Source organism: Mus pahari, chromosome 13 (assembly GCF_900095145.1).
Source record: "Mus pahari chromosome 13, PAHARI_EIJ_v1.1, whole genome shotgun sequence".
In the NCBI taxonomy this organism is placed as follows: domain Eukaryota; kingdom Metazoa; phylum Chordata; class Mammalia; order Rodentia; family Muridae; genus Mus; species Mus pahari.
In genome coordinates this window covers 71,527,383-71,553,135 of record NC_034602.1, presented here as the reverse complement: position 1 = coordinate 71,553,135, position 25,753 = coordinate 71,527,383, and the positions used below count along the sequence as shown (strand labels likewise).

Here is a 25,753-nt window from a genome sequence, read left to right as displayed (position 1 = left end):
CCCTTTCCCTTTCCTTTCCTATCCTTTCCAGGTGTGTCTTTGTGAGTTTGAGCCCAGCCTGGTCTACACAAAGACTTTGAGGCTAGCCAGAGCTACACAGTGAGACCTTGTCTTAAACAGAGAGAGAGAGAGAGAGAGAGAGAGAGAGAGAGAGAGAGAGAGAGAGAATCCTGAAATATTTTACTTACTCAAAAATTTGGAGTTTATGAACATTTTTATTAACCGTGACTCTATAATGGATTTATGCTCTCATAAAGTTCAGACTCTTCATATTATGGTTGTGACAGTAATATAAAAATGAGATAATGTGGGCTCTATATTTATATACAAGCTAAATATACATATGTATTAATATGAAGGAAATATAAGCATTAAAATCTTCCCATGAAATTGTTTTACTTGGCAATTTCCCTTCCTTTTTATTGAATACAATCACTCTTGATTCCATAAAGTATTAATTGGCTACTGATCAAGCTGAATATAATTATGACTTAATTTTTCTATTAACATTTATAAACATGTTACTCAAATAAAGTTTATCATTTTAGGAACTATGGTTATTTCAGGTATTGTTAGCCGTTTTCTGTTTTCCCTGAAGCTTTTGGATGCTTTGTTAGGCTCCTTTACACATGACAGGTGTGAAAGCTGGCCAAGAATGCATTATTTTTATCCTTTAGAATGACAGAACATGCTATTTATTAATCAAATGAGCATTTCACTCATGGAATCTCTTTTTTTTTTTATCAAAAAAAGCTAAGTTTGTCTTTTAAAAAGAGGATCATATGATGCATGAGATTTGGACAGAAACTAAGCACAGCTTCACTGTGGAAAAATTCAAAGTCTCAGGAAGCAGCGTATTCCCACCCAGCGTAGATCACATTAAGTAATCAAAACATGACAGGCATGTCACTGGGAGTCTGCAGTTGGAGCATCTCAGGAGATAGAGCCACAGGATCACATGAGTCCATCAGTCTGCATCTAACCCAGGTGAGACCTCACCTCTATGGGTGTTTTGTTGTTTTGTTTTGTTTTGTTTTTAAAGACACAATATTCTGCAACTGCACCAACTATATGATGTGGTGTTTTGCACACAGGATTACCATTCATTATGCAAAAGTCTATAAAATAGATGTACTTTTTTTGCAATCAGAGGAAAAAAAACTGATTGCAAATGGTTGGAAAACTTGACAAGGACATAGAGTCGACCATCCCAGGACTGAAAACATGCATCTAAACTAGCTGGGTAGTTACTACAGTTTATCCAGTTTATCAATACCAACACTGACAACTAGGAATGAAGAAAGGAAAACAAATGGGTCCCCTAGCACTCAGGTGGAGGACTTAAACAAATTGAGAATGGGTAAAGACAGAGGCTTGTGTACAAAAACCTGTCCCTAGACAAAAGGAAAGCAAGAGATATAAGAAAGATAAAGAAAGGCTCATTTCCTTATTTCTTCCAAATAAACACAAAACTTTTATTATTTCTTTTTATTCTTCAAAGTAGCACGTGATATTACTTAATAAAAATATTTTAGAATTTTTATTTTTATAATAGAAAATAAGTGATTAAAGAAACTGTCAATTTTTATTTTGAAGGAAGTCAGTGAGTGTTCTAAACACTCCTCACAAATTAAACCTTGTTATTCATCAGCCATACAGTAAGTTCATTTGGGCTAACAAAAGTTCAAGTATAGCCTATATATGCTAAATTGCTTTTAATTGTATTAGATATTTGCTATGATTACAGTGGGCTCCAAATACAGTAAGAAATAAATCAGAAAATTCAAATGGTTGAAATTACTTCTCTCTTATAATAGCCTATTTTCATGAAGAGACAAATGAGAAATAATAAACAAATAGATGTATACTACTTAAGTTAATTAGCCTGAGAATTATCATCTTACATTTTCTCTGTTATTAGGTGAACTGCATTATTCCATGCTATTGTTTGGTTTTTTTTTTCACAGCATATCATTAATACTGTAATAAATGAGACAAATAAGTGTTTGCTAATCTTAAAGAAACTTACTATGAGGACCCTGGGATTACTTTGAAATTGAAGAATAATACAATGTGCTTTTCAAAAGGGAAAATAATATTTAAATTATATGTGGCAGTAGGAGTAAGTCAGGCATGTAGCAAGGAAAGGAAAGTAAGCAGAGGTAAAACTTGAGGGGATAAAGCACATGCCTGAAGTGAACTGAGGGGTTCATGATACAGAAGGAACCTAGGCAGAGGAGGTGGGCAAAATCATCGAGGCTTAACCAGCTTGGAATAGGAGTTTGGAGTTAAGTTAAAAATACTGGGACCTTTTTGAAGAGTTTTATTTCAACTGTTACTTTACATGATTGAAGTAACACTTTCAAGACCCCTCTCTCTAGATGGTGGCAAAAGGAGCCAAAACTGATATGAAGGAAGAAACAAGTCAATTGAACCATCACTGAGAGTCTGGAAAAAGGTAATAGTGATTAAAAGAAACAGTGGCATGAGACAGAATGAGGAGAAAACACATATTCAACAACAGGCATGCATGTGTGTGTGTGTGTGTGTGTGTGTGTGTGTGTGTGTAAAGTACACATGCAAAAGAATCATTTCTATTGCAAATAAAACTATATTAATTTAGTGATTTTGATTATAATTTCTGGAAGAAGTAATAAGAAGTGTAATGATTAGCTAAAAAGCCAACCTGAAAGATAAAATGGGAAGCAAAATAGTTAATCAAAGGAAGGATGAAAGGAGGAACAGTGTAAAGAGCACAAATTACAACAAAATGAAACTAATACAATGAACCCATGACAGCAATAGTTACATTAAATGTAAATGGAATAAATATTTTAAGTAAGACATTTAGAATTATGATACCAGTTTTACAAAAAGGTCTAAGTATGTGCATAAAATATGAGAACCAAGCCTTAGTGAGAAAACAAGTGCATTAGAAAGGGTTTTAAAGCAAAGCTATCATGCTTAAATGTCTTGGATGTAATAATTGGGAAATTACTTCTGGGATTTCAGTCCTTCATAGAGGAATAGGTTTGAAATTACCTGTATGGTGTGGTTGTTATAAGACATGATTAAAAATGTAAAACGCAACATAAGGGACAATTGAAAATGATCAATAATGCTTTATTATTAAGAATTTCATTCTTGTATTTCGAAGCTTTGATACGATTAAATGCATGCATGCTTGAAATTCTTTTTCTTGACAGACTGTTTCCTTGTCACAAAACAAACTTTGCGGTTTCCAATGATCCTTTAGATTTAAAGTAGCCACGCAAGATGTCTTATGTTTAGTGTTAATGAAGGAAAATGTTTTCTACACTTGTATTTTAAAAGAATTTTCCTCCAGATTTTGAAAAATGCTGAAGAATCTTCTCTTGAGTAGGATTTCTTTTTCTCCCATGTACTCTCTTGTGAAAGATCATCTTTCTTTGTAGAAGTGTGAATGGAAATACCTCAATGTATTAGCCTATTTTGTTTCCATCAGCACATGACATTACATCAAATGTCATTTCCCCCATTCTGTCACAATGAACAAAGTATAGCCTTCCTTGCTTCTATTAGCCCAGCAGAAGAATGTTCTTTTTGCACTGTAAGGTGCTGACCAGATTTTATTCCCCTCCCAGTCCACCCTCCAACGGCTCCACACCCCAAACCAATACCTCCTCCTGCCCCCTGTCTCCACAAGGATGTCCCCAACTCTGAAACGCACCCCACCAAACCTCTAAACTCCCTGGAGCCTCCAGTCTCTTAAGGGTTAGGTGCATCATCTCTGATTGACCACAGACCAGGCAATCCTCTACTGTATGTATGCTGGGGGCCTCATATCAGCTGGTGTGTGCTGCCTGGTTGGTAGTCCACCTTTCTTGCATTCTTAAACAAATGTAGAGCCATAATCACAGTTCTATTGTCAAGTCACCCACCACAGCATTTTAACACTTAGTCTTATTGAGGTTTGAGAGGGTATCATCAACAGCCTTATGTTCCTACACACACATCTGATGGTCACGAATGAGTCACTATTCATTATACAACTGCAAGGACTGTATCATGACTCAGCAAAGTTAGATACACTCCAATGATCCTAACCCTGGGACAGTTTAGGCAGAAAGCAAATCAAGGTATTCTGATGTAGGACTTCATTTTGCTTTCTACTATAAAACTTAAAGGGAAATATGCCATTAAATATAATTACTGGCTTTGATATGTTTAACTGCTCTTCTAAACAACACTTGCTATCAAAACTACCTAGAAAAAAATATTATATTTTACAATATATGACAGTCAGTACTAAAAACAAGTAATAAAACTAAAGAAATGTTACATTGCACTAAAAGGTTCTAAAACCATTTTAAAATTAAAGACTGCATTGATTTTTAACCTTTTAGATGTTGAAATGAAGACCAAGTTTTATTTATTTTTTTGCCAATGGTACATTAAAAATTACATAGATAATGTTTACAATATAAAATAAAAAGTATGAAGCCATAACTTATTGTGACCTGCGTAAAGTATGCGATGATTCACAAAAAATTAACTGTTAAATGTCAATAGTCATTGTCAATAATATCTCAGTATACTGTGATATTCTCTGAGACTGAGAATTAACTGTTAAATGTCAATAGTCATTGTCAATAATATCTCAGTATACTGTGATATTCTCAGAGACAAGTCATGGCGACTGTGTCCAGCACCAGATATAGAAAGGTGGGCCACGAGAGTCATGACAGCTATCTAACATAGTTCAAGACGGATGGCTGGAGCACATGGAAGCTACATGTGCCTCCTTGAACGTCTTGAATGCACAGTCATTTAAATAGAATCCTTTTCCAAGTTGACACACAACATAGGCAAGCCACATGAAAATGCAATTTAGCATAGTTGTTGATAAGTGAGTGAGAAAGACTAATGTGCGTCTCAATGTTAATATTTTTCAACTATCAAGACAATTAAGTAAATTAAAATATAATTTGCACATGACAAGGAATTCAGAGACCTTTTAGAAAATGAAATTTAGAATTTTTCTATATCTTTATTGTAGGTTAACATGAAATATGAATATTTTTATAGTTCAGCATACTTACAATTGTCTGAAAATAAAAATATAAAAAGTTTGCAATAAATATATTTTTAAAGTGAAAGGATAATTGGGTGGGAACTGTTCTGGAGAGATTTATCTCCTAGGAAAAAGTGCGTTTCAAAGGTAGGAACATATTTTATTTAAAAAAACAAAAAACAAAGAACAAAAAGACAGAGGCTTAGAATCATGAAGAGGAAAGTCCAAATCCAATATGCTCTGAAATCTAATTATAATGATCAAAAGCTTCAGATCTTTGATCTCTAGACTTTAGACAACTTCAGGTTTCAATTTTCAGATTAGGAATTCTCATCGAACTATATACAAACTCTGCATAAACATTCTCAAATCAGTAATACTTAAAACTCTAAGCTATTTTTGGAACCGGGCATTCTGGAAAAGGCATACTCAACCTTTGCTTGTGAACAGTAGGGAAATCTCACTTCCCTTCTCAGAAACATTATAGGACAGCTATGAGGAACAGCAACATGAATACTCAGAATCAGTATTTCAGAGTCTTTTTACAGAAGTGCAATTGTAAGTACTATCAGTTCTTATCCGTTAACAGATGCAATTGCAGGTACTATCACTGCAGAAGCCATGACAGAAGGCACCACCATTTCAGGTACCATCACTATAGCAACCATCACGGCAGGTACCATCACTGCAGGTAATAACATCCTTGTAGGTACCATCATTGTATATACCACTGCTGCAGGTACCGTATTTGCATGTACCATCACCACAGGAGCTATAGCTGCAGGAACCATCACTACAGGTCCCTTTGCAGGCACTGTAGCTCTGAAGAAGAGAGTACAGTGTGAGAGATTTCATATAGCCACTGCACTACAAAGCAGTGTCTGTTTTCATTTATGAATACTGCGCATCTTTAAAAGACATAGTGAATGAAGGTATTAAAAGCACACTTATAAATTATAGATTATAATGAAAAGTGGGTTTGGAGAGAGGGCTTCATTACATTGATTATATGTTGGTCGATTTACCTCAACTATCAATAAATTACCTTCCTCAACTAAACCAATACATTGAATCTTGACATCATTTTTGTCAGGTAATTTTTGACAATATCAACTATAAACAATTTCAAGGTACAATCTATAAAGACAAAGCTAAGAATCACTTACTTGATATTGTCAAGACAGCCTGATTCAGGTTTCAGTATGGCAGTATGGTGAAACATTTTGTATAAAGCAATCCCAAGGAAGATTACATTCAGCTGAAATACAAAGGTAGTGTTTTGTAGATAACCATAGTAGGAAAAAAAAAGCAAGGTCATTCCCTGTAACTCATGAACTGTTCTGGGAAATTAGTTCTCAGTTGACTCTTAGAGAAATTGGATCACTGATGACTGTCTAATGCTTTAGCAAAGGCAAGAAGCCAGCTTTGGGAACGGTGATATCACACAGTTACAAAACGTGACTGTGCCAAATCCACACTAAATACAAAATGAGTGGTCATTTAGAAGGAGACTGTTGAAATTTTCAAGTAACTCAAAGCCCACTACATGTTTAAGAAAACTGAATCCCTAAATACAGGAATTATTCTAAAACAGCTGCTACATTTACATTCCATGAACTCTAGACTGATTAATCACAGATACTCTCCATTTCAGTTCTTAGAGATGCACCTTTTCAGATGCTAAATTATTAACATGTAAAAACATTTTACTTTATTTTATTATTTTGTTTTATTTATTCTTGGGAACTGTTTCAGGATGTAGCCCCAGCTGACCTATAACTCACTATGTAGAGCAGGCTAGCCTCGCATTCCTGGATATTCTACATCTGATGACGTAGTTCTGGGATTACAGTGACACACTGCTGCACCAGGCTACAAATACAAATCCTAACCTCAGAATATTTTGAAAGCATAAGTAAAATGAATTAGAAAATGCTGGTTGAATTCTGATGCTACAATAAAGTAAGTTGTAAGCAGGTGGTCTCTTGTGGTATTGTTATGCCACAAAGCAGAAGAGATGTCTATAATTTAAAAGAACATAGTCTCATAAGCATTACCTATATGCCTTACATGAACATTATAAAGCAGTGGTTCTCAACCTTTCTGATGCTGCAACCCTATAATACAGTTTCTCAAAGTGTGCAAACCTCAACTATAAATATATTTTTGTTACTACTTCATTACTGTAATTGTTATGCTGTCATGAATGGCAATGTAAATAATTTTGGAGACAAAGGTTTGCCAAAGGGGTGGTGACCCACATGTTGAGAACCACTGCTATAAAGCAAGCCGTTGGCTGAATGGCACTTGAACCAGGTGGTTAACTTCTACAGTCTACAACTGGGGACTAACACAGACCAGGAAAATTCAATAAAGTGCTCCACTGACATTCTCCCTAGAAGGCAGCTTCACAGTTCTGTATCAATGATCTTGGAGTCTCAAAAGTAAAAATCAAAAGGTGAAGAAAGCTAAACAAAACAACCAACACCGAGTGGCTAACAAAGCTTAATGTGAACTGGATGCACTTAGTGGGAAAGCCTGGTCCGTTTTGACTTAAGCCAGTCCAGGGTCAGTATTCTGACTTTTCTTTTTCTTTCCCTTTTCTTCCTGTAATGATATTTGGTTATAAAATGACGCCTAGTCTCTTACACATCTGAGTAATGGTCAGTGACACTGATTTTAGTCACCAGGCTTTCCCCATGATATATGTGTGTATATACACCAGCATGTACATATTTATATATGTATACACACAGTAGTGTATGTGCCATATTGTCACTTTCAAATCTGAAACATAAACCTTGAGAGCTTACAGGAATGAATAAATAAATAAATGAATAAATAAATGCTGCAAGTAATAGCTAGGTGTTCACCTATGTTTCTAATTCCTGATTATTTCCAATTCTTTCAAAAAAAAAAAAAAAAAACGGAAGGAGAATATGCTGTTGTCCAAGTTAAACGTCATCACTGTTCAGTTGTCTCGACAGCTGTGTGGTCTACATTGGACAGGATTCTTGCATAGCCATTTGCTTTTGCAAATGCTTATCTTCCTTTTCCAACAGTTTTGATGAACTACTTTACACTATAAACGTAGACGGTAATGAGTGTCTAATTGCTTGAGTTATGTAGGGGCATATAAGTACATGCTTTCCCCCAAATTAACCTATGTAAATTTAAGATAGCTACCATAAGGATGGTGGAAGTTCTTATTTCTTGACCTGGGAAGTGCATAGTTAATTAGGAGTTCTCACCATAATTATCAAGGTCGCTGGTCCTATAAAACTCCAAATGAAGTAGGTGTCAAGGCGAAGCCAACATCTGCAGTGAAACACAAGAGAGAGAAGCCATTCAAAGACTGGGTCCAGGACATATATCAAGAGTGAGCAGGTGACAGAGAAGAATGTGAACAGCCCAGTATTCCACTGGGAGACAGGAAATATTACATTGCTTGTTCATTTAAATGCTGAATTATGTGCTCGATTTCTGACAGCACTGTTGATGGAGTAAGATAATTACCTCTAGAGAAAGCAGGGGAAAAAATGGCATCAGGCCTATTTGCTAAGGTCTTTTGTGGCTGTCACTGAAACCTTAGAGGGGAAAAAAACCGAAAAAGCCATACACCTAGCCATTAAAGCCAGTAGCTTTAAGCTATCCTTTTCTCTCTCCAATTACACTGCTACATAACCTGTCTATCAGCTGTCAGGAAAAGTGACATTTTCCTGTCAGGAAGATCTGAGGAAACTCAGTACAAAGAAGAAATAAATTTGGTATCAGAAGATTGAAGTTTAATTAGGTTGGGCAGCCAACCTTGGAGGGTTCTGAAGCCTTAAAAAGAGCATGTTACTGCTCGCAAGTGGTCCTTAGCATCTGAAGAAGTTGATTCATGACCTAAAAAGTAAATTATTAATCACTTAATTTCGGGCACATTTAGTACTCCCCCAGTTCTTAAAGCCTCTGGGAAATTACATTTCCATTCTTCACAGTGACAGGAAGACAAAGTGAAAGTGACTCGTTATGAGAAAGATTAATGCAAATAGTGAACAAATTATTTGATGTTAAGAATAATATCTTGAATAATTTGCCACTTTGCAATATCAGAGGCTTAATTAAAACCAGAACATTTACACTGGTAAATACTCAATTGCTTTTTCTTATGTGCTCCAAACTTGTATTCAAAGCATTTGACTATGCTGCTTATTATAATGTTAAGTGAAGAGTTACAGAGCACCCGGAAGTTATCATTGAAGGATTTCACACATCATTGCAATATTGAACTGATAAATAAAATATTGTCTTTCATCTGATAAAAACAGTATGAAAGTTGGAAAATAGAGTAGGTCTATGTTTGCTAATGGGATACATTTATAGACTGAGGGCTGAGGTTAGGACTCAGTGACCTAGGAGGCTCTGAGTTCAGTTGCCAGCACCATAAGGAAGAATGGAAAATGGAGAAAGGGAGTGGGAGGAGGAGGAAGAGGAGGAGGAAGAAGGTAAGAAAGCAGTCTAAAGGCCATATAAGACATTATCACCGATTTATTAAATGTACGCACATATTTAATAAATTAAATAATTTATATATAGTATGCATACTTAAGTATTTTATATATATATATATATATATATATATATATATATATATGCATGAAATATATTTATATTTGTTTCAATGGAAAGAATAAGACCTACAAACTCATGCTATTAGGGATTGTCCCATACAATAGAGTGGAGATATCAGAGTGTACAACACTAAGGCTTTAGTTGTATGTTTAGATAATAATTACGAGAAGTATGCCAAAATACTTAAAGTTTCCACTTGCGTGGTAGAGGCAGTGGTTATCATTTGTTGCTGTTTTCTGCTTTTTGTAACTTTCAGATTTTTCTAAAATGATTGATAGCTATACTTTTAAACAACAACAACAACAAAAAATTGTCACCAAAACCAATCTCTAAGCACCTGGCTATCTTCTTTTACCTTAATTCCATATAAACTGATTTCAATAGCAACGAGGTAGACATACCATTCAGAGACTGAATACCAGTCCATAATTTCTACTTAGACTAGGTGGTTTATTATTGTTCAAATATATATAAGAATTCTGTTTGAAAAAATGTTATTATGGAAACAATGAAAGCTTAAATTACTAGCCATATATTTGCTTGAACAGTTAGCTATCCATTTGCTGTGATATTTAAATATTTGTCATAGAAGAAAGGTGTAGTGTTGCCTATGGACAGGTGTGAGTAAGAGAGGTCTCTTTTCACTTAGCATCACTGTCTTCATTCTCACTGAGGGTGACCTTGTCACCCTGTAAAGGAACTCCTTGTGTGAATGACTTGAATAAGTATGGGAATTTCCATCAGTAACTATAGGTTCTTTACAGACTAGATTTCCCTTCAGGCTAAAGGCAATGAAGAAAAATGCAAGTACACTTTTTCCAGATTAAATTAGATGTTAACCTCACACTGTTTAAGTTATATCAACATAATACAACATTAATAATGCATTTTAGAATAATTACTAATAGGATAATCCATTTATAGCTCAAAACATTTTTGGAGAGGCTAAGAACTAAAGCACATTTTTAAGCAAATAATTTTTATTATGGAAAAAATATGCTTCAGTTTCTTCCAGAAAATAATCTTTTACAGGTCATAGATAATTTTAATCATATTAGCAGTGATTTTGCTTGATTGAGGTTAGCATAAAACTTTAATATCTTCATATACTTTGTTTAAATAACAGAATGATTTTAACTTTATCCTTACCAAGCTTGATTTCTTTAGAAATATCAGCTAGCAAATGCTTTATTTTAAAATATGAATTTGGCTAACAATCTCTTCAAGTGACATGTTATTTTTAGCCTTTAAAAAAATCCTTCAGTATCTATTTATTTAAAATGATTTAAATTCCCTTCGCAAGTGAACAGGGGAAGAGGCGGTCTGAAACTCGACATGCACTGAGTAAATCATTCCCCATGCCTGCTGTCTGCACTTTACTGTCCTCTGGAATCTGTGTGCAAAGAATGCCTTTTCTAATTTGATTGCCATATGGCCATACCTGCTGTTGTTTTTGGCTGCATGCTGGCTTTTGCAAAGCTCTCTGCATTTCATCTCTTTCCCATTACCCACCTTCAAAATTTGCATGGTGCCTGCCCCATTCACTGTGCCAAAATCAAAAGAATTATCCATGACCATAATGCGAAAAATGGAAAAATGGTATATACTCATGTTTGATCATATATATATATATATATATATATATATATATATATATATATATATATATATCCTACCCCTCAACATTCTAAACTCTGGCTCCCTCTATGATATTGAATAAAATCCAAAACCACTGGCTAAAATGAGCCCAGATTATATTAGTAAGACAAATGCTAAAGGAAAATTCATCATATTAAACACCAAAAGGCACAAAAGGCAGCTAACAAATGGATAAATCTACTTCTAAATACAATGGTTGATCTGAAAGCCACAGTGATTTACTAAGTAATATTTAACTAGCAAAATTGGAAAGTTTGATAGGCCATTTGTATTCTATTTTCAAGACACCTCAAGTTTGTATTGTAAAGAATATTCAGTCTATTGTGTCTAATCTCTGAATTGTGCTTTTAGAAGTACTAAAAGAAAATACATGACCTATGGGTGAAAAGAAAACTCATCCTGGCTATCCTCCCTCTTATTTCTTCAATATAAAATACTTTCTAGAATACAAAGGAAGGCTTTTCATTTGCTACATCTTGCCTTGTTTTTTGTTTCATTAATGAAGCACAAATGTGCCATAAAAATCATCTTATTGTAGTATTTTTCAAAGGGTAACAAAATACTGCTATTCACATGATGATATTGCATTGAAATAATATTATTGGTTACAACAGTCCAAAGAATCAGTGCTAAGCCTCAAATATAAACTATTTTCCTCTAGAATTGTTCTCCAAAATATGCGACACAGCCTTAAAATTAATAATAAAGGACTTGCCATCATGTTCCCTTAGAATCAATTACCAATTTAATAAGAATGACTTTCATGTAAACTCAGAAAGAAATGAACAAATTATTTTCTTACAATAGGAAAATTAATGCCTTAAAATAACACAACAGAGGAAATATTCTGCTAAAATGTATCCTTTTTAGATACTAAGCTACAGTGCATCATTTTATTCTCACCCCTCATACTGAAATAGTGTGGTTCTGTATTTAGAAAAGCAGCAAGGCCATCAGCCCAGAGACACAGCCATCATCCATAGCATGGTTCATGATGTTGAGCCCTAGTCAAAGCAGCAGACTATGGTTTCTCATCCAGAATTTGGTGCAGAACAGATGCAAAATTATAGACTAAAGAGTCTATTGGAAATAATAAATGTAACTAGAAACTAATTTTTTATGTCATTAGATATTGAAACTCATGATAATTTTACATCAGGTTGCATATGAGTTTATAGATACCATAATCACCTTTTTAGGTCATGCACATATATGTCTATATTTATATTCATTTTGTTATATATTATACATAAAACACAGTATTTGTACTGTTTATTATGTATGTTACTGCCCATTTTTCTATCATTTCTCTGTCTGTCTATGTAATGTCAAACAATTAAGGAAAAAATAAAAGAAATATGGCAAGAAACAAAGAAGAGAAGAGGAAAGAGGCAGATAAACTGCAAACAATAAAGAATGTAGCCCTAAACGTATAGAAAAATACAGTTGTCAATGACTTTTAAAAAGTAATTACCCTGGAATCATGATACAATTTACAGACCCAGAGAAGACAGGCTAAATACCAAGGAGGGCTCAAGGGAAGACACATGGATCTCCCTGGAAAGGCGGAATATAATAGATTTTGCAGGTAGACTGAAGAAGGAGGGTTCAGGTGTGGGTAGGGTGGAGGAATAGAGTTCTGGGAGAAGGCTGGAATTGAGGGTTCTTCTTCCACAGATCAAAATAGCAATAGGATACTTGTAATCACTAGTTTAATGAATGTAAATTTTTTAAAACTATTTAACTTATATTTTAAAATGTTGTTTAGCATAAACTTTATATTTATTCATTTCTACCAGCCACATATAGAACCATTAGTAAAAGATAAAATTTAGTAAGTGCATATTTACTTTTCAATTTTATGTAATATGTAATTCCATGTATATCTGCATACATGCACACATAATCACATATAAATGCACAGGTTCATATGTCACAGTAGTCTTACACAATTTTTATAATCATCCTTACTTCACAGGTTAGTAGTGGTGAGGTTAGTAGTGGTGTCTGGATTTTATTCTAATCTACCTTCCATCAAGGCCTCTACAAGAGGAAAAATGATAAGTACTAAATAAAATAAAATTGTAAATGACTTAATAAACATTCATTCTCAACCAGTGGATAAGAAATCGATATGCTATATATGATGCATACATATTAAAACTTGTCTTTAGAAAAATATCAGAATCCTTTAATTAGATTGTCTCTTAAAAATGCATTATTTTATACTTTACAGAATGGCTTTAGTGAAAAATAATTCACATATTTGATTATTTTAAATATATTTAATAGTTGTAAAATTACCAGAATAATTAGAGGGTTTTTCTTTTAGTCTATCAAAACCCACATTATGTCTATATCTTCTTCTCTGCTTTACTATACCCCATACCTCTTTACTACCCTGCAGCTAGAACCTATGCTGCATATGTCATATAAAAAGTATTATAAAGTATATATAGTCTTTTTTGATAGACCTCATTGAAACAAACCAATATTTTATAATTCATACATTCTGGAACACTTAATACTACTTTATTTTATTAAGAATAATATTCCATCATATAGTTGTATCACATTTTGTCTTTTTATCTGTTGATGATATAAGGGGTCACCATTGTTTACCTATCCAAAACAATTTATAGGTTTTTGCATACACCTATGCTTTGCTGGGTCATTGGGTAACTATGACTTGGTTGGTAATGTGAAAAGAACTTGTTGTTTTGCTAAGGCTGGTCCCAAATCCCTGTCCTCCAATTATCCATCTTGCCTCCAAATACTAGGACTACTAGCCTGGTCTATATACCTAACCATACAGAAAAAAATTTTAACATTTTGAATGGTTCCAACTGCTATGTTTTAAACTTTATTATTATTATCTCTTTTATTATTGCCACCCGAGTAGATGTAGACATTTTAAATTATACAATCACCACTAGAGGTGAAATGATAGCTGTGGATATTTTTAAACTTCTTTTTATCCAAAAATAACTCAAGTACAGTGTGCTACTTTAGTATAGTTCATTGCCTTATAAAAATTGCAGGACAGTGGTTCTGATTTTTCATACAATTCTGGCATAGGTAACTCCTTAATAGAAAATGTACACTCAACCTAGTATTACTTCATTGGACTCCTTGGTAGGAACATGGTGGTGCAATAAAACCTCAGTCTTCAATACATATGCACAAAAAAGCACACTTAAAGATGTGAATAAAATAATATTTAATTGTGCATGTATTCTCCATATACATGCTGAATAAGTGCTACCTTGTTATGTCATTGAAAAGTATGTCTTCATTGGCTATATTATTTCACGTGTCCAACCCAAGTCATGAGCTGATGACATAGAAGCTTCATGTCAATTAAAATAAGAATGCTTTGTGATATGCTAGAGTGATTTCACAGAATACTACTGGTTAAAAGACAATATTCTGAGGAGGTTTAGCTGATTAGAGATTGTAAACAAATTTATAAAATAAACCCATGAACAAAAATATTGAATACTGTCAAGCTCAATGTTTCTCAAGCCTCTTTGATAACACTGTAATGTAATTGGATAATACTATAACGTACTGTCTTTACAATGATCAGTGAATACGATTCAACCTAAATGGTTATACAAGGTATTTGATAAAATGAAATAAAGACATGGGTGGGGTTTTAGTTAACACAGATTACAGCTTTACAATTATTCTTAAGCCAGGGAGCTATGGAGTCAAACGCAAAGATTCATAGATGGCTTCACAGTGACTTTTCAGATTGCAATAGGATGTTAATTCTTTTTAGGAGCTTGGCTCATTTCTGTTATCCATGGGTTTCTGATTGGTTATGTTCTTGATTTAGTCCATGTACTTAAAAGCCCTGTATTGATTTCCCAGGTCACACATTGTCTCTTAGCCTAGACTCTAGCTTTAGCCCATTTCAGTTCTCTTGCTCTTCTTGGTCCTCATTTCTGACTCTTTCCTCTTACCCATGTTGGATGCTATCTTTTTGATTGTACACATGAGATTATGATAAAGGTCCTAAGGAAACTAGCAAAGTTACATAGGCTTTTAACTGTCTGAACTGTTCGTTTTTTTTTTTTTTTTTTGTTATATTTTGACAAATTTTAAAATGAACTGATTTGTTTCAGGTGATAAATTCTTAGTATTTAGAACTGAATTTCAGAACAGTCCTCTTTGAAGTTAATCTTCATTAAAATCATGTTCTGACTATTCCAAAGGGATAGTTTCACTGACTGTCCAGAAGAATAAAAGCATGAAAGATCAGAGGTAATAGATACTCATTATTCTGACCTGTAATCCACTAGCCAGGGGTTATTTTTTAAAAGATTTTTGGTTATTTAAATGGATTTTTAAAATGCTGTGACATTGTGTCCAAATGTTATTGTAAGTATATTTTTGAATATGTGTCAATTAGACTAAAAGATTTTATTATACAAACATCCAAAGATAATGACTCTTTTATAAGCATTGCAAACTGAAGGTAAACTAAACAACATCTTAAGATGAAGTTACATATGCTTGGCTCATGAGTATGTGTTCTGTACATAATAAATTCAACAGCCTAATAACATTTCATAGAAAAATACATCATGATTCATCAGCCAGATGGAATATGATAGTTATCTCTATCTGTATCAAAATAACATTTGTTTTGCTACAAGACAATTTTATCTGTACAGTCATCATCTATGTTGCCATTAGTCTTTTTCCTAGAAATGTAAGCTGTTATTATTAAAGGTTTCAGATGGAACACTTTATTATCACCATAATGAAATGCAGGAAAGGGAGGGAAAAGAAGAGATCTATTATTTAAATTACATTATAATACTACACTACATTAATTAGAATTGTTCAGAATATACTTTAAACATTAAATTAGAATAAAAGTTAAGAATTATGAAATTCCAAAGACATAAGTATTTACTTTACCGGGAATAATAATAAGCACAGCTAGCAATATCTTTGATTTCTGGATTATCACAGTTTATATTAGACTAGACTATCAACAGTTTTATTGTTTTTATAAATCAGTGAGTGCAACATAAAACATAAGATGTATATGAAAATTAGAATTTTGTAGTATCTTCTGCCATTCTATAGATAGTTATAGGCATTTATTTTTTAATTTACTTATTTTTATTTTAATATACATTTGTGTTTGGCCTTCATATATGTCTGAGTGAGGGAGTTGGATCCACTGGAATTTGAGCTATAGACAGTTGTGAGCTACCATGTGGAGCTACCATGCAGACACTGGGAATTGAATCTGGGTCCTCTGGGAGAACAGCCAGAGCTCTAAACCTCTCAGCCACCTCTCCTGCCCTTACAAGAATCTCATAACAGAAGTTCTTCTGATAGCTTCCAAAATTTTGTTTTGCTGAAACATTCCACAATAAAGAAAAAAAGTTACATAGTTAGCAAGTTAGTGAAAGTCAGATGGAATAAATGAAATGTATATATCTGGAATAAAGTAAAAGCAGTGAAAAATTACAGGAACCGTGAAGATAGAAGACAATAAATACCAAGTTACAGAATGCAGAAATCCTAAAACTGTAGTCAAAACTCAATGTTCCTGCTAGGGATATAGCCCAGTGATAGGGTGGTTTCTTCATATGCAGCAAGCTAAGTTCAATCCCAGAACCACCAACAAAATTAACTAATTAAATTCATTCATTTTAATTTTATTTAAGAAGATATCTTAATTAAGTCCAAATGGAAATATGACACATTCATGTCAGCTATTATCAAAATAATAGTTCCTTTATAATACTTGAATCCTTAATGAACAAAATGATTCAATGAACTCACCAAAGTAGAAGATATATATATATATATATATATATATATATATATATATATATTCTCCCCACAGATCCTGGCATCAACTTTGTGAACAATTTTTGTATGACTAAAGTAAGCAATAAAATGCTTCATTCCTGTATGTGATGGAATTTGACAGGAATTTTCTCTATTTATCCTTTCCTCTTTCACTTATCTTCTGTCATCTATCTCTCTTTCACTTTACTTTTACATGGGAAAAATCATAATTGTATAACTAAGCATTTAACAATTGTTTAGAATCATGCCTGGGAAGTAAATTATCCTCTATTCCCACAGAGTAATAATGTCAGTAAATGAGACCTACCAGTCATGGGACAGGAAATTAAAATAATTGTGGCCAAGATTTTAACTAAGTCACTAGGGACTGTTTAGTATTGATTCGAAGAAGACAGATCTCTACTATCCAGAAAAATGACATCTGTTTCAAAATGAATGGCCGAAAAACAAAGGAAACAAGTGGAATTGGTCTGGTAAAGGGGAAAATTTACAAACAACTCAAGAGAAAAGATAAATATTGAACCAAAAACAAACAGAAAAGCAGGACATCCGGCAAGCAAGATGGAACTGCTTAAGAACACAATTGGAAATTGTATAAGGTCACACATAATGATATAACCCAGCTTAATTTCTTAAGGGGAGAGTGCATTAATTAAAATGCAAAATTCTGTGACCCACTGGGAGTGATTGCTAATGGGCTTCTTCATAGGTCAATGAAAATATTCTAAAATCTGTGGTGATGAGTATATAACATTGAGCACATATTAAAGCACTTGAATAATATACTTCAAAGGAGTATATTGTGGCGTATGAGTTATATCAATAAAGACATTATTTGAGAAGAAAAAAGAGTGTATGATGAGTCTAATTCCTCTCTCCTTAGACATCTTTAGAAGCAAATTGGACACAGCATTTTGCTCATTGAAGTCTGGTCCCTCGATTGTGATTGGAGCTGGTAGAATGAATTCAGATTTGACAGAAATCTACATCAGACTTGGAAATAATTGTCACATCGAGACAGAACCTATCCTGTTCCTGAATTTAAAAAGAACACAGTGTAAATGCAATGGTCTCCTTTTAATAGTATGAGTGGTGTCTGGGTACCACATGTTCTATTTTAACTACACTCTCACTGACCCCGGTGTCTTCTTTCTGTCACTCCCTCTTTATGAATCTCCATTTCTGGGAAGCAAGCTTCTTTATTGCCAGTATGTTCAGGGTGCTGGTCGCTGGTGGAAAGCCATGAAATCTGGCTTACTAACTTCTGTACAAATTGATACTATCCAATCTCGTCTGAGCCTTCACTGCTGCCTTGAAATCCTTTTAGGAATGTCTAATTGGCTCTTTAACATATTTTCCATAGACTTCGTCTTAAAGCTTTTCGAATCTCTTGTCTTCTTACAATGACCTCCCCACTTCACTCCACAGAAGCCAGCATCTTTTGCCTGGTGAAACTGTCCCATGCTTAGAAACATACTGGACTCATTTCTTCTTATATTTCCCTCCGAAGACAAAGGGAACTTAACTGTCACAAAAATAAATCCAACTGCATTTGAAATAAACCCATCTCTGTAATGACAGACAAGTCAGGATGAATGTGCTTGATTTTTCTCATCTATAAAATGTATACCACAAACATGGTGAATTCTAGAGCTATTTTCAACACATTCAGTTAAGGTCATTCTAATGTTGTGCTGTGTTTAAATTTACATCTTTTTTTTTTTTTTTTTTTTTTTTTTAATCATCCTGGGACCCTTCCTTTCCTGAACAACCTAGGTACACTGACTACAAATTCAAACAATAACCACTTTTCTCTCCATGAATTCCCTGTCAGCGGGACGCTTCCCCTATCCGTTCTTAAGACTTCATCGGTCACAAAGCCCTCCTGTACATTTTGTTGTTGCCGCTGCTTTGCTTTGCATGGTTTTGTTCTGCATGCCGGGCAAGCACTCTGACACTGAACTGGAGCCTCCCCAGCTCGTGTGACACCATTTCAGAATTCCTCCATTACTTTCATCACATAAACCAATAAATCCAGCAAAATTACTTCAGGGTACAGATGCGATCTGAAGCCTTTGATAACTTGTTTTTTCACACCTTCCAATTTGGCTGGTGCTTCTAGCACGGTCTTGAGATAGCTGTTGCAAGTGACTTTCTGTCTCCTGCTTATCCTATTTGAATTATCTTTGACATAAATCACCACTGGTTCTGGAAGGCTAACATGAACCTTTCTCTTATTTTCCATGACCTTCAGTTCTAACAAGGTTCTGTTTTTATGGTTGTGCTTATTCTTCTTCTCTGCATTCAGTCTCCCTTCTCAGTGTACCTCTAAAATGTAGGTGCTTCTTCAAGTAAAGCTTTCATTCACTGTTTGAGAATCACTGTTGACTAGAAGGCATTTTTGAACTGAATGATTTTCTTTATTTTAAAAAACTATTTATTTTTATGTGGTGGTTTGCCAGCATTGTGAAGTTGCGAGATGCCCTGGAATTGATATTGCAAACAGCTGGGAGCCATCAAGTAGGTGCTGGGAATGAAACGTGGGTCCTTGAGGAAAAAGAGGACCAATGCTCTTAGCAGTTGGGGCCAAATACGGTCTTCTTTTTCATTTTCTTTCCCCTTCCTCTTCCCCTTCTCTCCTCTCTAAATGCCAGACTGGGCTTTTCTGTGTCGCCTCAGCTATCCTGGAACTCGCGCTGGAGACCTGGCTAACCTCCAACTCAGAAATCTGCCCACCTCTGCATCTTGGGTGTGCGGGACCCTGCCTGAATGTCTTTCTTTTCTGCTGCATTTCTCTATAGTCTTTAACGATTTAAAGATATACTGAAAACAAACTGTATTACTATAGTCCAATAATGATATAGAAAAAGAAAAAAGAAGAGCAAACTTCTGCTCCTGCAGGTTTCCTGTCACTATAAAAACTCATCTAGGACTAGCGCTGGCATCCGTGAATAAAGGCCAACAATGCCAACAGCAACTCTGTGGTCTGAGAATAGATTTTGATTGGTGTGCACATGGCTATCACACAGTTACTTGAGGTTGTGATCTAGAAATATTACGCTCTTCTAAAATAGCATCACAGTTTCAAAAAATAAAAAATAAAAATAAATAAATAACCTCACAACAAATAGCAAGCCATACATTGAATCATACTCTCAGTTGCTTCTACGGTTCCTTTAGTGGCTGCAGTGAGGGTAAATCCACACCGAGAGATTCCAAAGCTTTTACAGTTGAGTAGATCTGAGAAGTGGGAGAGAAGAAAGGCAGCAAACATTCAACTCACACTTTGTCTGTTCCGTAGCTCCTGTAGTCGACAGCCGCAGAAACGGCCACGATGAGCGCGGGCATCCCATAGCCGACCAGATAAAAGTACTTCCTACGGGAATGCTCGCTCTCAAAGACCTCCACCAGCATGATATACAGCTGCACCCCTTCTAGAAACATCCAGGTGAAGGCCGCCAAGAAGAAGAAATGCAAAAGAGCCGCGAACACTGCACAGGCAATCTAGAAAAAGGAACCCAGGCTTCAGTTTCCGAACAAGCACATATGTCTATTGCCCAACACAAAACTAAGGTAAGTGGCTATCAGCCCAGCAAATATAAAAGTGGTTTACAATAGGATAATCTGGATAAGACCCTTGGGAGTACAAACATGAAAATGAATTAAGTATAACCTGCCTGAACTGCCTTTTATCTTAATTACAGCTTATGGCTGACATCGTATTATAAAACAAGGGAAATCATAGCATTTATGGGGAAAAAAGAAATCTATTAAAAGTCCAAAGATAATTAACACTGGGATTAGGCTCAAAATTTTTAAAACTTTCTACTTAACATTTAAAGATTTTTAAATCTTTAAAAATGAAAGTGATTGTTTCTATAGCCATAATCCAACTGCTTAGGAGGCTAAGACAATGGAATTGAAAGTAACCTAAAGTACGAACTGCTTCAAAGAAAATTAAAAAAAAAAAAAAAAAAAAAAAGGAAAGAAATAAGAAAGGAACAAAACTAGAGAAAGAAGAGAAAGACACAAAGAAAAGGAGAATGATGTCAAAATTGATCATTTCTGTGAGTGTTTCTTCTGAACATGGATTAACATGATGGTTTTCTGTACAGTTTTTTATTGCAACTGAAGGGACGAAACATGAGCTCTGTCACTCTCCTCAATATCTTCAGTTGTAAATGAAAATAGAAATAAATAAGGTTCCAAATGTGATGTGGAACACACACACGCACACGCACACGCACACGCACACGCACACACACACACACACACACACACACACGGAACACATAACTAGTAAGAAAAGGAAGATACTTTACTGAGTAACATGACCCCTGCCATCCCCTGCATTTTTAGTATCAGTCTCCATCTTTATGTTGTTCACCAGAGACTGGTTAGAGGCAGTATCCACTGCCTGGTAAAGTTTATCATAAGATATTAACATTGGGGAATTAAAATTCAAATATGATTCGACATGAAAGAAACTATCACTATTTTAAGTAGAGGGTAACTAAAGAATACGATCTTTTCCTCCACAATAACACAATTGTTCATTTGAGGATTCTTAAGGTTAAGATTTCAACTATAATTTTTATTTTTGTAATCATAAGGCTTTATCTTAAGGAGGAAAATGTGTTCTTTGATTGCTTATTCATATATATGCATTTATAGGGAAAGCTATTGCATTAGATATATGCTAACCAATTAAAATATATTCACCATAATTGTATCCTTTGCAGTCATTAATCATAAAGGCATAATCATAGACTTGAAAACTGCACTCTATTCTACAGTGCATCATGCATATGAATGCAAACTGGAGATCAGCATTAAGTGAGTGAATTGTTTTTCATACCCACAAGTATTCTGAAAACAACGAAGTTTTCCTTTGTGTCTGTAGTCATGAGAATTTATAAATGTCTGAACCAATGCATGGATTGTTCATTGATGCTGTGAATGCAAAATAGCATGGATACTTTTGGAGTTTGGCAATATTTTCCCCAAACTACACAGACCTTTACACAGACCTTACCACAGAGCCCATTAGCTATGTACTTAATATACTTGAATTATTAACCAGAAAAAAAACAAAACAAACAAAAAATAACAAACAAAACCAAAAAAAGCCACAAAAAATGAACACACTGAAATGTTGATAGCAGTTTCATTCACAATTATTAAAAACAAAATGCACTTCAGCTGGATACCTAATAATTAAATTGTAGGATATATACAAGGGTAGATAGTATTCTGTGTTTAAAAAAAAAAAAACTACTTGATCATAAAAAATATATGTGAGAAACCTTGTATATATCAGCAAGAGAAAAGAACCAGTGCAATAAGTTATATAGTATATGATCCCAATAATGTTGGGGAAATGCAAAGCCATTGGAGAACATAAGAACAACTGGATGTCATGGCTAGAGGAGATACAGTGATGAACAGAAGAAATACAGAGACTTTCTAGGACAGTAAAATACACTGCATATGCAGTAAGAGAGAATATGTGTGTGTGTCTACAGAATACATAGCACCCAGTGAATTCTAATGTAAACTATGAACCATGGATTTACAATAATAAAGATGTGACAATCTTTCCTCATTAGTTCCAAATGTACCACTCATGTAGGAAATATGGGTGACACAGGATGCTATTCACATGTGTAAGCATGAGTTGTATGGACAATCACGGTACTGTATGAAAACTCAGAGCTTGTTGGAGGAAAGAAATAGAAATATACACGCCATCTGTAAAATTCACTGTTTCTTAATGGCAATGGACTTAAAAAAATGAGAATCAGAAGAAGATGTGAAAATTTCTGTCTGGACTAAACCAAAGTGACAGTCCTTATCAGCATGGTCTTTCCCAGTTTAGAGAGTCCTACAAAGTTAAAATTATGGGTAGCCTTTGCTAACAGCAATTTAGCTTACTGGTTGGTCGGTTCTGTTGATTCCAATCAGGAAGAGCAGTTCTGCCACGAACAAGCTGATGCAGAGGTTCTTGTGAATGGTGTTACGGTCACTCTGGAGTCCCCGGAAGAAGCAGAATGTGAAGATGCAAATGAGGAGACAAACAAGAGACAGCAAGATCCCAACCCATGTGATCACATCCAGAAGAAGATCGTGGACGGCATCGCTGTGCTGGAGACACAAAAGGGACTATAAGTTGCCTTTGTGCATGAACAGTAATCAGTTCGGGATTCAGGAAGCATGATTCTAGGAGAACACTAAATATCCCCTACACTCACAAAAAATGTGAAAACTGAACCACTCAGGCTTTCTATTCCATTAAAGCATGTTAGCTTTTTTGCTAAGAATTTACTTTGAAATTTGAGGGTGTCAATAAAATTCATTAGCTTCATTCTTTTTTTTTTTTTTTTCTTTTTCTTCTTTTTTCAGAGACAGGGTTTCTCTGCATAGTCCTGGCTGTCCTGGATCTCACTCTGTAGACCAGGCTGGCCTCAAACTCAGCAATCTGCCTGCCTCCCGAGTGCTGGGATTAAAGGCGTGAGCCACAACCACCCGGCATTAGCTTCATTCTTAGTACAGATAGTTCCAGGATATAAATAACTAAATGAGATCAATGTGACTCTGGCTAAAGGCTTCAAGGTCAAACTGTAGGTTTTCACCTATATTGCTTTATTTGTACTATTTTGAAAAAAAATTCAGTTCCTGTTGTATACTTTCAAAACTATAAGATACACATTTAGGAAATTAGTGCCTCAACTGGTTTTTAAATCATCAACAGACTTTTAAGTGTATATGAAATGTAAATAAATAAAATATCAAATAAAAAATGAAAAAAGAAATGTATAACTCCTTGTACTATAGATGATTCATCATAATTTTTAAGTTGACTTCATAGAAGTATGCATTTGAATAAAAAAAAACCTTTAGTTAATTCTGACGAGTAGCTACATATCTCATCTGTACCATATATTTAATGGAACGTTCTCAGGTATTAAGGATATTCACGGGACTTATATTCACACTGGATTGCTTTAGCATTCATAGTAACATGTCAAAGCAGTAACTTGAGTTGAGAAACAAAGTCTCGAATAGTCTGTTCATGGCCAATCCAGTTTTATTTCTTAGGTTCTCTCAAAGCCATTAATACCTAATTCCCGCTAGCAAAGGAAAAGTAAAGCATCAAGTTTAACTTATGTAACACACGAAACACATGAAAATCATTAGACTGACTCAAAGATACTTCTCAAAAATCTAACTTTACAGCCAGGTTGTGGTGGCCCACACCTTTAATCCTAGCGCTTCGGAGGCAGAGGCAGGTGGATTCCTGAGTTCGAGGCCAACCTGGTCTACAAAGTGAGTTCCAGGACAGTCAGGGCTACACAGAGAAACCCTGTCTCGAAAAATCAAAAATCAAAAAACAAAAAACAAAATTAAACAAAAAACCCCAAACAACTCTATCTTTACTTTAAATAAAGCAACCAGGCAGAGGACCTATACAGTAAATTACTTATGGAAAACTGGCAAGGATATTAGATTGGCCAGGAGATCAATTAAAATTTAAACCAATGCCATTTTTTTTTTTTGTCTGTGAAGATCATACACATAGTTTTCTTAGTACACATGAATACCAGTGCCAGATGAGGCCAGAGACATCATATAGCCCTGGAAGTGGAGTAATAGATAGTTGCAAACAACCCTACAGGGATTTTAGGAGTAGAGCCCTGGGGTCCTCTGCAAGAACAATATGTATTCTTAACCACTGAGTCATCTCTCCAGCCCTTCATAAACATGTTTTGCAATGAAAATTCCATAGTATCCTCTACATTAAAATAGCCAGATTAAAAGATTTATATTAGTTTCTATTCTTTCTGTTTTATTTTATTCTTTGACTTGATAGTGTGAAAAGCATGAAGATGAGTTTCCTTGATGCAAGTCATTATCCCAGAATCTGAATCGAATCGCATGCACCAGAGCGCTTTCCCTTGCCAGATGTACTTACTCGGGTCTTATTTCATGAAGCCCTCCCCTAGAACTGACTGTGAAATTGGTTTGAAATATTCCTGCATAAGTCGGCTCTATTTCCCAGGAAAATCACAAATCATGAAAGAAAACTAGGTGAAGTTCTGTTTGAAATGCTTTGTTCTCCTAGAATAACCCTGGGTCTCTGATGGTTAAATGACTTTGTAGTTTGTGAGTAGAGAGAGGGTTGGCGCTGCCTGGTTCCCAGAACAGAGAGCTATTTGCTCTCTACTTTTCCTCAAAGGAAAGAAACTGCTGGAGTAACTAGTCCTGGTGCTCAGCACAGCAGTCTCCCATGATGGGAAAATGGCAGGAACAATACTTTCTCAAGTGTATCCTAAAGACCTAAAGCACTAAAGAAAAACAGAGGAGGGAAGTAAAAACCTCCCACCTTTGTTTGCCTGGGTGGTTGCATTATTAGAAATGTATTTACTTGGAGTCTCTGTAGGCCCTTCACAAGCCCCATGCAGAGTTGTTGAGAAAAAGAATACCAGATTTCAAAATGTCAGCAACAAAAGGACATAAGACTCAAGCACAGAACAATAAAACCTGGTGATTAACTCGCCCTTAGTGTTGTCTATCTGGGAAAAC

At 34.9% G+C, this 25,753-nt stretch overlaps 1 protein-coding gene across 22 annotated transcripts in view; it reads right to left on the bottom strand.

The window, feature by feature from the left end:
* The window catches only part of Adgrl3 (adhesion G protein-coupled receptor L3), a 777,100-nt gene that overhangs the window by 78,889 nt on the left and 672,458 nt on the right, over positions 1-25,753 (bottom strand). For all 22 annotated transcript variants that reach the window (XM_029545394.1, XM_029545383.1, XM_029545393.1 and 19 more), the window contains 4 exons: positions 23,105-23,314; positions 20,454-20,674; positions 8,305-8,371; positions 6,220-6,311 (listed from right to left, as the gene is read on the bottom strand). In XM_029545394.1, coding sequence (XP_029401254.1) covers positions 6,220-6,311; positions 8,305-8,371; positions 20,454-20,674; positions 23,105-23,314 — 590 coding nt within the window. The remainder of the gene's footprint in view (positions 1-6,219; positions 6,312-8,304; positions 8,372-20,453; positions 20,675-23,104; positions 23,315-25,753) is intronic.